General features: G+C 46.2%; 1 protein-coding gene across 1 annotated transcript; it reads right to left on the reverse strand.

The window, feature by feature from the left end:
• Window positions 1–4,850: 4,850 nt before the first annotated feature.
• On the reverse strand, window positions 4,851–16,386 carry EAF1 (ELL associated factor 1). The gene is made up of 6 exons (XM_082655542.1): window positions 16,184–16,386; window positions 14,238–14,332; window positions 12,286–12,422; window positions 10,019–10,209; window positions 8,106–8,339; window positions 4,851–5,302 (listed from the first exon to the last, which is right to left on the reverse strand). The coding sequence occupies exons 1-6, from the start codon at window positions 16,284–16,286 to the stop codon at window positions 5,256–5,258; spliced, it is 807 nt and encodes a 268-aa protein (XP_082511668.1). The 5' UTR covers window positions 16,287–16,386; the 3' UTR covers window positions 4,851–5,255.
• Window positions 16,387–16,443: the final 57 nt, after the last annotated feature.

Here is a 16,443-nt window from a genome sequence, read left to right on the forward strand (position 1 = left end):
CTAACAAGGTCTCAGGGGATGCTGATGCTGCTAGACCAGGGACCTAAGAGCCTGCCCTGGGGAGATGTCTCATCTGAGAACAACTGCAGAAGACTAGGCAAAAAACACAGGGAAGACAGTTGGGGACTTCGGGTGGGTGGCTTTTTTATACTCGTCATTAAAGCCGGGGGGAGGTCTATGTCCCTTCCTCTTGAATCTAGGTGAGCTTTTGACCAATAGAACACTGCGGTGGTGATGCCTGTGCCTTCTGGGCTAGGTCATAAAAGGCCACGCAGCTTTTCAGAACACCTGTCCTAGGGGGAGGCAGCCAGCGCGTAAGATGGCCTCCCTGAGATGGCCTTGCTACAGAGGCCATGTATGGCCCCAAATGAGCCTGCTTCCAGCCACCCACCATGCCAGACATGTGAGTGAGGCCAGCTTGGACTCGCCACGCCTGCCCATCTGCCAACTGAGTGACTCAGTTGAAGTCACAAGAAGCAGGATTGCCCAGCCAAGCTCTGTCCTAATTCTTAACCAAAAGATTCCATCAGATCAAATGGTGGTTGTTTTAAGCCACTAAGTTTCGGGGCAGTTTGTCGTTTAGCGATAGGTAACTAGAGTGGTGCTTTGGGTTGGAAAGGGTAGGTTAGCAAACTACACGCAGTGTACAGAGTGAAGTGCCCGCCTAGAGGAGCCACTGGCTTGGGCTTGGCGCCCTCTGCAGGAACCACGAACACAAAGCTGTCTTTCTTACCTCTTCCGCACTTTTATCCCTCTGGCCAGGAGAAAAGCCAGAGCCCTGAGGGGCCTTAGTGATCGTGCAGCCCAGGGTTCTCAACCAAGGTGGAGACATGGGGTCCATGGAGGCAGCAGATTGATTGCAGTAACTGCCCCAATTCCCACACCTCCCGGGATCCAAAGAACTTTGCCACTCCTCACATCGACTGCTGGAGTGTACCTGCCCACCAGCCCCTTGATTCTGAACTTGGCCCTGTGACTCGCTTTGGCCAATGAGATGTCAGCAATTGTGACAGGGGCAGTCTCCTCTCATCTAGCTCCTCAGCTTCTGCTGTGACAACATGCCCAGGCCAGGCTGCTGAGGATGAGAGACATGGAGTCCACCTGAGCTGCCCTAGCTGTGAGGGCTGAGGTCATCCTAGACCAGCTAAACCTGTCAAATCCCAGGCACAGGAAGGAGCCCAGTCAAGACCAGAACTGTCCAGCCACGTCCAGCCTAAATTGCAGAATAAACGCTTATTCTGTTAAGCTTCAAGCTTTGGGATGGTTTGTTACACACTGTTGTGGTGGCAATAGTTACCTGAGGATCAACAGTCCCTTAGGTGATGGACATGCACCACCGCTTCCCCACTGAGAGTCCTGGCTCAAGTCTCCCATTTCCACCGGAAGACAAGGGAGCCGGGTATAGGATAAGCAGCAGAGGATTCCGGGCCTAGTTCTCTGAACGCGTAATTGTCTTCAATCCAAATCTACTGAGCACCCAATAGGTAAAAGACGCCACAGAGAATTTAAAAGAACATGGTCACTTCCCACGTAGGGATTTACAGCTATCCGGGCGCCAAGACCACAAGATAGGTGTGGGCGTCGCTGTATCCAAGGTGCGGAGGGCAAGCAGGAGGCAGGACCATTTCCAGACTGTGAGTGTCGACTGGGGGTCAGAGGTGTACACGTGTCCTTCTGTGCAGCGTGGCATTCCAGATGGAAGGACTCTAGCGAGCTAAAATGACTAGGATACATGTCTAGGGATACCCCTGCATGGTTCCCAGACCCAAAGCTAAAAGCCTACCTTTCCAGACCCAGTAAAAAGGCCTCAGGTGCCATGTGCCTTGCTAAAGCCACCCTTTAGTTTTGAACTTCACACCTTTTAAAACTGAAGTGTACATCCTAACGATCATAAACACCAAATTAAAAGGGAATCAATTTAGGTAATTAGGCTTAAGCACAAAGGATTCTTAAAAGAACCCTACATTTTTCACTGATTCCTAGATTGATTTCTAGTAAGAAAATAAAACCCACCAAGACATGAAGTGTATTGCTGACCTTCATTTTTTACTTAAATATAGTGATCTTTTAAGAGAATAAACCAAAAACACTTTACAGCAAATACTTTACATAAATATAAACGTGCATGTCTACCTCATAATCAAGCAAAATAAACTTTCAGGCACATGATTTTAATAATCATTAAAGAATGAGACAATGAACCCAAGACAAAGATAACAGGAGCAACAAAAAGACATTTCATAACGCTTCAATTGGTCTTGTCATCCAGCCTGCTGGTTAAGGCCTGAGTTTCATGAATCCTACCTTCCTCGCCAAATGGAAATATTCAATTTGGCTGTACCCAATGTATATCCACATAACAGACGGTTACTCTCTCAAAATAATGTAATAAATACATCACACGCACACACACACCGCACCACACCCTACTTAACCAGCCTCTCAAATAGAGAAGTAATAAGGATTTTGGAATTTTCAAGTTTTCCCACCACTGAAGCACATACATATTAATACCACACATAGAAAAATATGACTCTGCTACAGAAATGAGTGGCATCATGAGAAACCTCTAGCTTGTTAAGTTTCCCCAAATCACATCTTTACTGTGGCTTGCTTGCCATGGCTCCTCAGGTGCTTTGGACTTAAGTCTTCACACCTCGCCGTTCGAACCACAGCGCGGCAGACGTTACACAGAACAAAGAAAAGGCAATTTTAACAACTCAGTTAGAGACTTCAAAACCACGAAAATCAGCATGGATAGCTTCCAGCTGTCTCCAAACACCTGGAATGTTTCCTCTACGTCTGCCCTCTGTGCTCCACTGGCTGGTGCTCTGCTCCCTTCCCACCAGGCTGTGAGCATCTACAGGTCTGTTCCTGGGCATCCTCCAGGGAACAGAGATGACCACGACGGTGCCTGCTTTGAAGGAGTTCACACCAACCAGAGCTCGAGCAAGAGGAAGGTCCGTGTGTGCACACAGTACTCCAGCTGGTGAAACCAACAGAGGAGGAGTCCATGAAGGGGGCACCCACAGAGACCCCTGAGTGGGGCTGGTGGAGGGGAGAGTGGCAAGGCACGGAGGCAGGAAGAACAAGTCCAGTTTGGCTGGCAGGAGGGCACTCGTGAGAAGTAGTTTACGAGGCCAGATTCTTCATTTCCAAAAAGAAAAGATTCCTTACTCTGCTGGGTAAAGCCGGAGGGCTTGGGGAGGGAACCTCCAAAAGCTTTTGTGCAGAGAACAAAACGGGAGCTGTGCTAGCAGATGTTACCACTGTGCAGGGCCGGGCAGGATGGATGCCGGGGAGAGGGTCTGAGCTCAGCGAGCCTAACTCGCCAAGCCCACTGCCACCTGCAAGCACTTCCTATAGAAACAAACATCTTGACCCAACAGGCCCCAAACCGCAGTTTTGTCTACATATATCAAGACTCTGGGAGGGGAAAAAAAAAGAAAGAGAGAGGCTTAAATAGGTATTTATAGTTCAAGTTCCTGGAACCTGCCCCAGCGAGCAAGTTAAGAGCAGTGAAACAATTCTCACATCCAGTAGCAATTCAAGTCTCCCAACCATGACCTTTTGGCTTCCCTGAGCTTTCATTACCAAGGAATTAAAATGTAATGATCAATTCCTTATAAGTAAGTTCCTACGTGCCATGAAATCCACTGAAGTCTCCTAACAGGCTGAGAACCCAGCACAGGGCACTGGCGTGGACCCGAGTGGCACCTGGCAGAGTGGCGTGAGTGTGCTGCCAGGCCCCCTTCTCCAGCTCACTGGAGTCACTGTGCGGGTCTAAAAGGTGACTCTGCAAGGCTCAACTCTAAGCCCCCACCATGGATCATCTAATTTCTTTCTAGGTCCAGACTGCTTCCCTCCACTAGCTGGGGAGGGAGAGGCCACCTTGAGGAAGAAAAATCACTCTTAATGTTCTTTATACCACTGAACCAAAGGAGACAGAAATTTCTCAGGACACAGTCATTCTAATTAGAGAAATGGGCTACTCCATACTAATTATGGGACGACTTATCACACATTTGCTGCATACAGAACATTTACTAGTCACCAGTTTCCTGCAACAACAGATTCATCTGGAAACTGCACACTGCAGACGGCAACCTGTGACTTTCTTCTAGCTGCATATAATAAATACAAATCAGTCTGGGAGTCAGGCACAAACAGTGGTACAAAAGCATGAACAGAAAAACCTTATCAAAACATGTGCTCGTTTCACACTGCACGATTCCTACCCAGATTCTGGTCTGGAAACCGGCTGCCAGTTCATTTGCTCAAAGAGGCTTCTTCACCTCACCTCTCTACCATTCCTAGTCCCCCACTGAAACCTACTGAAAGAAACACACTCATTATGGATCCACATGGAACTAAAAGCCTCAATTTAATCGAGTCACATGCATCAGCACAGCGGCTGCTGGTTTCATCTGCTCCCCTAGCCTCATGTACTTAGGGACTGTTTGGATCTAAACTGGAGCTAGAAGTAGCCAACACTTCTTCCTTTTGGAATCCAATAAAAGCTCCAATGCACAACTGTTAAGTCCCATGTGTACTTAACTAGAATCTCTGGTTCTAGTAAGTGAGATTCAGGGCGGGAGCAGTGGGAAAAGCCCGGACTGGGGGCAAGACACTGCCCTAAACCAGCACTGCGCAGACGAGGGGCTGAGCCAGCAGAGCTCCGAGGTCCCCCCAGCTGACCCTCTCGGACTCCATCCTGAAGTCCGTTTCTACACAGGCTTCTCAGGCTGGGTGAGACAGAACTTCCTCACCACTTTGTGTCAATAATTGAAAGTGGTTTAAACATGCATCTATGCTGCAGTTTGAGGTTTCCCTCCCTGCCCACCCCTCAAAGACTGTGTTTCATTTCACTGGTGCAGACCATTTGGCCAAGCTGGTGGCTGCTGAGGTTTACAACTGCATCACTGGCTAGGTGAAGAAATGGCCTTTGAGTAACCTAAACCAGGGCACATTTGTCTGTTTTTCGTTAACAGTGTTAACCAAATAAGAGATATAATTCTGTTAGTTCTGCTATAGATCTACTTAAAACTTTGAAACGTGACATTGTTCAAAAATTACACAAGAAAATCACCCATCACCGCTATGTTAAAGACATGCACATCTGAGCGCTCCAGAGCCTCCAACTCCTCCTACAGTCACTGATCCCCACGTTTTCCTCTCGGCGTGGACTCCACGCTAAAGCAGTCCAGTCTCGCAGCAGATCTGTGCACAAAAAGTTGCTTTCAAAAGATCCGGCTCTAGTCATCACTGTCACTGCCAGACTCACTCAACTGCAAGTCATTTCCTATAAAGAGAAAACAAAATCAAACCCAAAGTACCCAATTTAAAAATGACTTCCCCACGGTTCTTTGGTTGACTGCCTGGGCTCTCACACTACAGTAAAACCAGGCCAGTTCCATTTAATTAGGGAGGAAAACCGATTTGGCTCAGTGACAGAACTAGTGCAGTCAACGTTTTAAAGGAATTGCTATTTTTGGTATCTGCAAAGCACAGCAATACTGCTCTCTGGGATAAAACAGGGGAGGGATAGGCTAGACATACGTGTGTCAATAAATGACAAAAAATATTTATAAATGACTCACTGTCTAGTAGAATTGTTCATATTAAGTTGCTTTATAAAAGTGAAAATAATACCAAGTTGGGCTTCCTGTTAAGGAAGCTGAATACTATTTATACTGTGCATACCACTCATATACTAATCCAGTACCCCCAGACCCCTCTGGCCAGAATCTTCCCATTACCTTATACCACAAATCTCAACTAATGAGCTCTATAAAGCCTCAAAGTTTTGTCCAGTGTGTGACATTTAGGTTTTAGGAGTGAAGAATGTAAGTTTTTCCATCTAATATGATAAGAATAACAGGACCCCAGTTGATACCACTTGGAAAAGAAGAAAAGTGAATTCCTGTATTTCTGGATTACTAATCTCTAGGCCACCTCTCCTCAAAGTTTGTTCTGAGAACCCTGGGGTCCCTGAGACCCTTTCAGAAGGATTCGACCTGAAGGCCTCTCTTTTCTAACTACATATCTATGTGAGGCCACATTTTCTTCATATACTTCAACCTAAACAACTTACGGCAACAGATTGAATGCAGAAGCAGTTGTAAGAATCCAGCTTTGTACTAAGCCAGATGTTAAAGAGATTGGCAAACTTTTAAAGCAATGTTACTCTTCATATTAAATATTTTTTTTATTTCGAAAATTTATTTTTCATAAAAATGTTATTTTTCTTAACAGGTGATGGTTTACTGTTGTTCTTTTAGACGAATTACTATTTTAAGTATTTCTCAGTTTTAATTTCTAATATGGTAAATATTGATAGATATAAGCTACACACACAAAAGCTCTCTGGGGTCCTCAAAAGTTTTACGACATAAAGAAGTCTGAGACCAAAAAAGGTGACATCTGCTGCTCTAGACGTGGGGAAGGCGATGGGATCAACACCAGCTGACAACCTCCAATCAGCAGAGCTAAGCGCCATCACTTACAAAGGTGACATGCACATAAACAGGTCAGTGTAATGGAGCTGAAATCTCAGTTCTGAAATTTCTTATGCAATCAATTTGACCCAGGTTCAAACTGATCCATTTGTTTTTTTGTGGGGGAGAAGATACAATACACATTACCATTCAGAAAAACAATATTATCATTACTCTGTATGTTTTCACATTAGGGTTTACCAAATTTGCGCTATTTACTGTGATTTTAGGGCTTATAAATTGGTTCCAGTTGACGATCCTGGTTTAAATAACTCCAGTACTTTACTGTATATGAGGTATGCAAAGATTAAGGTCTTGCCATGGAAGAGCTGCGGGCCAGGAGGACTTGGAGCTATGAAGAGCTAACAGAAGTTTAAGGCGCTGGTAGGTAGGTAAGAAGCACTGAGCCATTTTTGGCTCTTTTTTTCTAAGGAATAGTTTAGCACTGACTGGGCAAAATGAAGATGCTGAGTTATAGCCACAGTAGCTGTCTGGTCGTTCTCCACTGTGAATTCCAAACTCGCAGTGTGAAACTTACTCTCCCAAGCCAACTGAGAAGAGCATCAAGTATACCCTGCTATCCAGAAGCTGGGCCTGTGTTAACAGGATAGCAGGTAACAGCCTTAACTGACGTCACAAAAGTGTTGAACTCACTCAGATAGTAGAGCAAGGCCCAGCACAGTGGTTCTCCACTGGCACTGATTCCAACGCCACAGGGGCACTTGGAAATGCCGGGAGACATTCTGGGTTGACACACTGGAGGAAAGCAGGAGGTGCTCCGGCACCTAAGTGGGTAGAGGCCAGGGATGCTCTTTACCGCCCTACAAGGCTGGGGCCGGGCCTCACCTCAGGGGTTTACATGACGTCTACAGTGTGGGGCTGAGAGTGACCTCTGCCCGGCCCACAGGAGCAGGGTTACCTAGGCTAGCTTCCCCGCCACTGCCTCCTGACCTTCCAGCCTCCTCACAGAAGTCAGACCGGAAGAGAACATCCAACTCCAGGAGTCGGGAGAGAGGAGGGCGCAGAGAACCTGCACTCTCCCCACCTCCAAGACAAAGACATTTGTTTTTGTTCTCCCCTGCTTTGCTTTACCACCAACTGCACTCAAAGCCACCAGACGCTATAATGTCCCTTCCTTCCCTCCTGCGAAGGCTAGCTGGTCGCCAAACACCTTCTAAGGGCACAGGTTCCCAACTCTGTGGGCTGTGGGATACCGCACTCTGATGGCACTGGGCTCTCAGGACTGTATAAAACCTGGAGGTGGGGGACTGGGTGGGGGCAGGCGGCACCCCTAAAGCCTGGTATATGCAAAAGTACAGAGCTCTGCGGCTCATGTTTCAACACTTTCCAGAATTCACAAAACCTAATTTGTGCCAATAAGGAAAAGAAAAGAGATGGAACAGTTTTGTGCTTTTTCTTTTTTTACTGTTTGGTAACTTACTCTTTTCTGCTTCAAATTGCCTTTGTCAGGACCCTTTCTTATGCCTTAAGTACCGTCAGGTTTACAGACTCTGGTGTAAGATGAACAGAAGTTCCAGCTCTGGCCTGACATTCCCTCTCCCCACCCCAAGCCCCCGCCTCCGCCCAGAAGCGGGAGCGTGCACTTACTGAGGGTGCACATGAGCTGGTTGCTTCCTTGCGGCCGGCCGGTTCCGTTGGCGACGGCCGGCCTGTTGTTGTAGGGCTGCTGGTGTGACGGCTGCGGAGGGGACACGGGGCCGCTGTCCTCGCCTCCACTGCTGGAGCTGTCGTCATCGCTTCCTGACGAGCTCTCGGAGTCTGAGGAGCTGCTTGCACTGCTGCTGCTCATCTGTTCGATGATGTCCACCTCGGCCCTCAGCTCTGGAATAAATGACGGGACGGGGGTCAGCGCCTCTGTAAACAGTAAGCCTCTGTAAACAGTAAGCTGGCAAAACCAAGAGCAACGAGGAATAACTGAAAATGAACTTCTGCTTCTTGAGTCCTTAAAAACAAACAAAATGACCCAAAGCAAAACCAACAAACAAAAACATCTAACACACCTCCAGAGAGACAATGGAAACATTTAATTCACCCAAAATAACCAAAAAGCAGACTGCTCCAGGATAATGATTCTTCTGAGAAATGAATTAAGTCTATTTTGCCTTTATCTACTTTTAAAAAAAAGAATTATGAATTATGGGATTAAACACCGAATAAGAGAAGAGCAACATTCTGCTCATGGGCTCAAAAATACCTGACCAGGAACTGGAAGGTCTGAGCTCTTGCTCTGGATCCACCTCTGACCAGCAGGGAGACCCAGGTGGAAGGCAATGAATTTTCCAAGATGCTCCGGAAAAAGGAAGGGCCACAGCAGACAGCCTCTGGGGGCCTTTCCAGCGTTCACGTTCCACAGGTAAACAAGGCTCGCAGGAGGAGCCGCGGTGGCTGAAGAAAGATGGCGGGACGACACCCCTCCTCTGTGCTATACACATTTGACTTACAGCATGCCTTCAGGTACCGCAATGTTAATAAATGTAAAGCAGAGAAGGAAACACATGTTCTACCTGACAATTTTAATGTGAGTGAGTACATTAACGATTCACCATAGGCTACAGCAAGGAAGATGCCAGATTTTCCTGTCCAAACCTACCATGAGGCCTTAAATGACTATGGTTCCTTTAAGCATAACTGGCAACAACAACCTGTCGTGGTCCAATTCCTATTCGACTAAAGTGAAAACTTCCATAGACAGCATTCCAATATCCATGAGGAAAAAAAAAAAAAAAATCCAGAGGCTTAAGAACTGTGTACCACGCAGAGAGTGATCTCGTTTGTGAAAAGACAGTATTTCCACAGGGTGGAAAAGGCAAACTTCCCAAGGGCAACTTTTTATCTTTTCCTGTTTACTACTGTTATGGGTTTAACTTTGTTTCACAGAACTTCACAAATATGAAATATAACACTTACTTTCATAACTTTCTAAGTGTCTGGACAACTAAAACCATCCACTGTGTTGGAGAGAGAGCCAAGGTGAGTGCCTCTGTCTTGGTTTTACCTTGGAGAGCCCGACCAGATCTCTAAGTCCTTCTAGGCCAGCGTCCCCAGTGTCCCAGGCGCTATCATACTTACGCACTTTTGTCAATACAAAGCAGTGGTCGTGGAACTTAACCTAGACACTATACTAACATTGGCACACTTGGTTTTTACCCCCAGTACCTTGTAATTCTCTTCTTTCAAAGCCTTAAAAGGTGTGCCGTATGTACCTTTAGATGGCAGGCAGGCTTGTTTAAGCCTCAGGCCTCTAAGCAGAAAGCTGCAAAGACAGCCACAGCTCAGGTCACTGTCCCGGACTCTCCCTTGTCAAACGAGCCAAGTGGTAAACCTCGCCTCCACGGCCCGCCCCACCCCGCCCGCCATCATCTGTGGAACGGCGGGCCCTGTGGAAACTGTTACGATGGCGGAGAATGCCCACGCCGCCGTGTACGTGGTCTCGTGATCTCCACAAAAACATCAATACCCTCCTCCAAGTTGCTACCATGGCTCCAGAAAATGCTCTCTACCTCTTTTGATATCATCCAGCTGAGGTTCAGGTGAGGGGTTATCCTTCAAGGGAGAGGTTTTGGGTCCAACCGGAGGCTTTGTTGGAGCTCTGAATGGCACAGGTGGCGGAGGCGGTGGTGGCTGTGATGGCTGTGGGGGACGTGCAGGCTGCTGTTCCATTCGGGCTTGGATTCTACTGCTCCCCTCAGCTCTGAAATGAGATACGGACTTTAAACTGGAGGGGCAAGAACAGTGGTTCTCAAGTTTGCCTCGTTTACCAAGCACCTGGAAGTCTCTGCAGAAGCCCAGGCTCTTTACAGACAGCTTCAAAATACTGATATTTGTTAATTTTATCACACAAACTACTCATTCTACTGCATTCCAGCTCTGCATCGTGCACCAGAGACACAGAGATGAATAAAACAGACTCGCTGCCCTCACGGAGCTCACATTTTATATCAAGCAGCAGGTAAGACACAGAGGTGGGATATAGTGCAATTACGAGAACCCATTTTAATAACGGAAAATGTAACTATTCACCTTGTGTGCAGTATAAAATTACAATTACACGTGAGTTATTAAACTAGCTCTTGAAATACTGGCCTGTTAGCAATTTTTTCCATTACCTATTTACTGCTTGCTCATTTTGTCACAGGCCAGCTCTTGCTGGCAGGTAGGCAGAGCACTCCACCCCAGACCAAGGAAATGCTACCTATTAACAATTTCTTTTGTAAATGGACTAGCTCAGCATTTTTCAAACTTTGGTGTCCACACAGATCACCTGGGGATCTTGTTAAAGTGCAGATTCTGACTTAGTATGTCCTGAAATCCTGCACTTCTAACAAACACCTAAGTGATAAAATACTGCTAGTCCCAGATGACACTGAGTAGTAAGTCAAACTCCCACAATCATCAGCTCTCACAGGCCTAAGAGCAGCACCTGGCTGGTGGAGGTAATCAACACAAACACACTGTGAGTCACAATCTCACTGATCCTCAGTCTCGTCTCGCGCGCGCGTGTGTGTGTTTGAGAGAGAGTGAGTGAGTGAAAGGGTAACAACACTACCTTTTCAAAAGTTATTTGTAAAAATTAGATAATGCACGTAAAACATCTAGCACAGTGCCTGGCACGTGGTAATAAATAAATAAAGTACCCTCAATAAATGGTAGGTACTTTTACTTTTTGTGGAATGAGTAAAGAAAAATGGCTTGAGGAAGCATAAGCAAAAAAACATTAAATACTCTCTTTAAAATAATTGACAATAATTATTGTATCACGATATAAATAGAACCACTGGGTTACTTCTATTTACAGAATGAAACTTGACTTTAAAATAAAATCTAATTGGCTTCACATGACACGTGTAATGTCTGTTGAATTAAAAATTAGAGAGCTCATTGTTCAAAAAAAATAGACAAAGCTTTACTTTGGTGTAATAATGACCTCAAATGTACCTTGTAAAAATTTAATGTTTTCACTCTAATAAAGTATATTATTATTATTATTTCTTTAATTTTTATTTATTTATTTTTTTGCTGTACGCGGGCCTCTCACTGTTGTGGCCTCTCCCATTGCAGAACACAGGCTCCGGACGCGCAGGCTCAGCGGCCATTTTGTTTGTTACTACTGGAGAAATTTATTTATTTTATTTTTTTATTTATTTTTAACATCTTTATTGGAGTATAATTGCTCTACAATGGTGTGTTAGTTTCTGCTTTTTTTTTTTTTTTTTTTTTTTTTTTTTGCGGTACGCGGGCCTCTCACTGCTGTGGCCTCTCCCGTTGCGGAGCACAGGCTCCGGACGCGCAGGCTTAGCGGCCATGGCTCACGGGCCCAGCCGCTCCGCGGCATGTGGGATCTTCCCGGACCGGGGCACAAACCCGTGTCCCCTGCATCGGCAGGCGGACTCTCAACCACTGCACCACCAGGGAAGCCCAAGAATATATATTATTAAATTATTCTTTCATAACTTTGAGTCTGTAAATTTAAACCTTATCCCTTTGGTGGTACTATATCAACCATCATGAAATTAATAAAACTGATTTAATCATACAGTACACTCCTTTCCGCAATGTTTTCTATGTTTCAGGTCTTAAAAGCATTATCTCTCTTTATTGCCTTTGAGGAAAAAATATTTTATTGACTTATCTGAGAAGAGAGAGGTGAAGCTGCTGAGACTGCCAACAACACGAAGCACCCAGGTTCTCACATCCTTATAAAATAACTGAATAGATAATGTAAATCTACAGAAACGGCACATTGATCTGTATCTGCTTCTTCACATACCTTGTTTTCTTGACCTGGATGCTGCTGCTGAGCTTTTCCAGCACATATTCTCCAGTGTCGTGATTGATAATAAGCACACAGTCCTTCTGGTAAGGCCGCTTGTTCCCCTTGAACACAGTCATCGGTGGTGTGGATCCCTACAAGCCACAAAAGTACAATTCAGACAATCAAACCAAACACACCAGTTATGCACATCAAAACTGAATTTACAGGTGGCTTTACCTCATCACATCTTTTATCAGAGCTACTCAAAAAGGAACAGAATGAACCGATTTGTATTTTAACTCCTGCTGGCTTCCCAAGCAAAAATAAAGAGGAAATAACAATACGGCAAGAATCTGTGACTGTGCAACTGGCTCTAAGTAACCAAGAAATAAATATAAAATTTTTAAATTACTGTACATTTTTCCAGGGATTTGGGAAATGTTACAAATAATGGTAAAATGTGAACTGAGAAACATAAATTACGCATTACGTGTCTGACACTGAGAAGAGCTCTCACTGTAAGTAGTAAAGCTAGTGAGTGACCTCCGTACTTCCTTGTAATAGGAGAGTCCAGGCTTCCCCCCATGCCAAGTAACCACAGAGCATTCTCCAACAGCAGCTCGTTATTCTGGCTGGTTCACAGTAAGTACATCATTCCATTCACCCGCTTAAGCCCTTGAATCACTACCCATCACTCTAAGGCCAAAGAAGAAAATCTTTAAACGAGCCACCTGGCCCTTCCACCTTGCCCGGCTCCACTCGCCGCAGGCTCTGCAGGCTCCAGAGCAGAAGGAGCTGGCCTTCTCTCAGACCCAAGCTCTTTCTTGCAGGGATTTAACAGGGCTTCTGCCTGCAACATCCCACCCTCTCCTTCCCTTTTAATTATTCAACATTCAAATCTGCTCAAAGGTCACTTCCTCAGGCAAGCCTTCCCAGATTTTCCAAAATAAGTGCTACACTTTCTTATATTTATTTAAACTCGCTAAGGGCAAGAAACGTGCTTGTTTTGTTCAAGACTGTATTCTCAGTACCTAGTAGTGAGCCAGCATCCAGTAGGTGGTCATTAATATTTGCCAAATACAGCGTTTAATCCTCTGTATGGAATCAGAAACTGCTTGGCTGCTTGACTCCTTATTCATACAGTAAAAATTAAGAGTTGGAAGAGACCTTAGGGACCATTGATGTAACCTCTTCATTTTACATTTGGGAAACTAAGGTCCACAGGGAGATGATGTAACTTGCCAAAGGCAACAAGTAATGAGATAGCAGTTTGAACTAGCAGACAATAAGTTTTCCCCAGCACAAAGCTTCCCAGGTCTCCCTGTCCAGAGCCTTTTCATTCTATCACTGGTTACCCAGAACTGATGTTCCAGGACAGGGCTGGGACATGCACTGACCCATGGTCATTAAGAGTATTCTGTCTGATCCTTTGGGCTTTGTGATCAGAGCGCCACCTCGGGCAAGGCTTCTCCATTCAGCTTTTAACCGGGTTCCTCAGCCCTAAATGGGCTGAAGGCTCTACACCTCTGGTTTCTGGCTGAAACCACCAGCCTGCACATCGCCCCTTGCCAGACTCACGACCCGTGTCGACCCTGCTCCTGCCCTCTGCACTCCTAAGCTGCTGCTTTACATCCGTAGGGCACCTGGGCCTTTCTCTCTGTAGCTGCTGGGGGGAAGCTATGTGTGTCTAAGGGAGGGGCCAGGTGTCCACACAGGAACCTTGTCTACTTTGGGACAAATGGGGGAAAAGGGAGCTTGGGGAAAATGACAAAGAATTATTTTTACTCAAGTACCTGGGAAGCATGAATTCTACCCTGCCCTACCCCCAAAATTCCTTTTTCCCTTATACTGGCACTTCAGAAATCTAGACATATTTAAATAGGAGGAAAATCAAATTGCAATAACATAGAATATGAGGATTCACTGTGATTCCACATTAAAAAAAACAACAGTGGGATAAAACCTACAGGGATATGCGGCAGCGTAATTGTGACTTCATCTCCTTTGCCGACCTGAAGCTCTCCTTCACAGGAAGTGTCTATAGATGCCGGCTTAAAGTCATCTAAAGTGAAAGGAGAAAAGCATTTATCCACCAGGTTACTTTTGCTAAGGGTTTGCAGGGCATTCCCATGTAAGAACTGAAATTTTTTATAACTCAAATAAATGGAAAATACACACCATTTAGAATTTTTCAGAAAGCTATTTCATTGTGGACAGCTTCTCATATACAACAGCAGACAGAATAATACCATGAGCTGTGTGTACCATCGCTCAGCTTCAATAATTACCAGCTCTGGGACAATCTTGTCTCATCTATACCTCCACATACTTTTCTTCTCATTCCCAGTGGATTATTTTGAAGAAAAAAGGCTAGAATTTACACAACATTTTATTAAGCAAAGATATCCCCTTCTGCCAAGTGACAGATGAAAAATTAATGTTTTATTATCCACAATGAGGTGTTTTACTAGGGTTATTATAAGGATCAAAAGGAACAGAGCATATTTTTAAAATCCTGTGACTGTAAAACCCAAAATGAAAGGCCATAGCACAATATAAGCTGATTTCATTTTGACAGGAACTGGCAAAGTTAGGATCTGCCACACTCCAGTTCCATAGCTTTAACAAGGATTACTCCTGTAGATGTTTGGAGCAGAAGGCTGAACTGTATTTCCAAAGGTTAATCCTGGCCATGTTTCTGAATTGCAGTTAGAGCACAGCATGAACAGCCACCTTACTCCCTTTTAACACAAACCTGCCTCAAACGGCAGGCCAGGTGCTTCTGTGAAGTGTCTTATTTACATTCCACATTGCCCTTCACTCTGCTAAAACATCAAATCAGTAAACTGCTCAGGAAATGACGCTCTTATCATATTCCCAATACCCTTCCTCTGAAAGGGCTGACCTGTTGTCAGTAGGAAGAAGAGTAATGGCCTGGCAAGTGACCACAGGAAAATAGAACTGCATTTATCTAACACACCCTCTTCCAAGGTGTTGAGTCACGTGTAGGAGGAGCTCCTCTGACAAAAACAAGTCTTAACCAGCATTGGGGCTACCAGGAAGGGAAACCAGGAGCCTGTGAATCACAGCGGTATGCTCAGTCAGCCAATTCTTCACCCCGGACACAGAGTGGAAGGGACCTCTCTCAATAGGGTCTGTAATCATGGAGAAAAAGGAGGTCCAGCATAATGACTATCTCCACATTCCTTAGGCCTGCTCGCTCCTGCTTCCAAACATAGATCAAGCGCTAACTTATTCCTGGCTCTCAAATCCTAATTTTATTCTTCACCCACAAGGGACTTGGTCCCGAGGAAAAGTTGGGGTAGTCCAGGTGACCTCAAAAGACATCAAAATCACACGAAAAGCTAGCATGGAGACATTGAGGAGGGAGACTGATGAGGCACAGAGAGGATGTGGATTCTGGGGCTGCAAAGGGGATGAAGCACTGCGTCAGGGAGGGCAGAACCAAAACGGACGAGGGAAGAAAAGTGAGGAAAACAGGGAAGAAGAGAATGGAATAGGAGAGAGTGGACGCGGATCCCGAGAAAACAACAAGCGTTTCCTTGAAGCGTGGAGACCCCCAGTGGGGTCATGGCGGAAAGGCGGCCACAGAGGAGAGCTGGAGCCTGATGTGCTGTCGCAGCCTTTCAGAAATAAGAGGGGGAGCGTCAGTGCGCAGGAGGGCTGGACGCGGCAGGAAAAGGGTCCAATGGTCTTCGGAATAAGAGTTCGGTACCACGAGGCAGAGAAATAGTGTGGGAAGGTAGTAAAGTCCTGGTTTGGGAGTGAGCTGGGAAAAACCCGAGGTTCCGGCGGATCCGGGCTGAGAGGAAGGGAGTTGACGCTGGCAGGGCTCCCTGGACACCGGAGGGGCTAAGGGCGGCCAGGGGCGACCGTGGGGGCGCGGACTCACAGCGGATGGTGTGGAAAGAGGTCCGCGGCCGCTTCTCGAAGCTCTCCCCGAGCCGCAGGCAGTGCTCCTCGCGGTCCAGCAGCGGGTTGGCCGTCCCGTTCATGGCCCCCCCGGACCTCGCGCCCGCACCGGTGCCCTCCTGGCGCGCCCGCGGCCCGAGCTGCCGGTACCGGTGTCCGGGGCAGCCGCGCTCCCGGGACAGCGCTCCGGGTCGCGCAGGGAACAGAGCCGGAAACCACCCGTGGCCGGAAGCAAATCCT

The sequence above is a fragment of the Grampus griseus genome (assembly GCF_964374135.1).
Source record: "Grampus griseus genome assembly, chromosome: 5".
Taxonomy (NCBI): domain Eukaryota; kingdom Metazoa; phylum Chordata; class Mammalia; order Artiodactyla; family Delphinidae; genus Grampus; species Grampus griseus.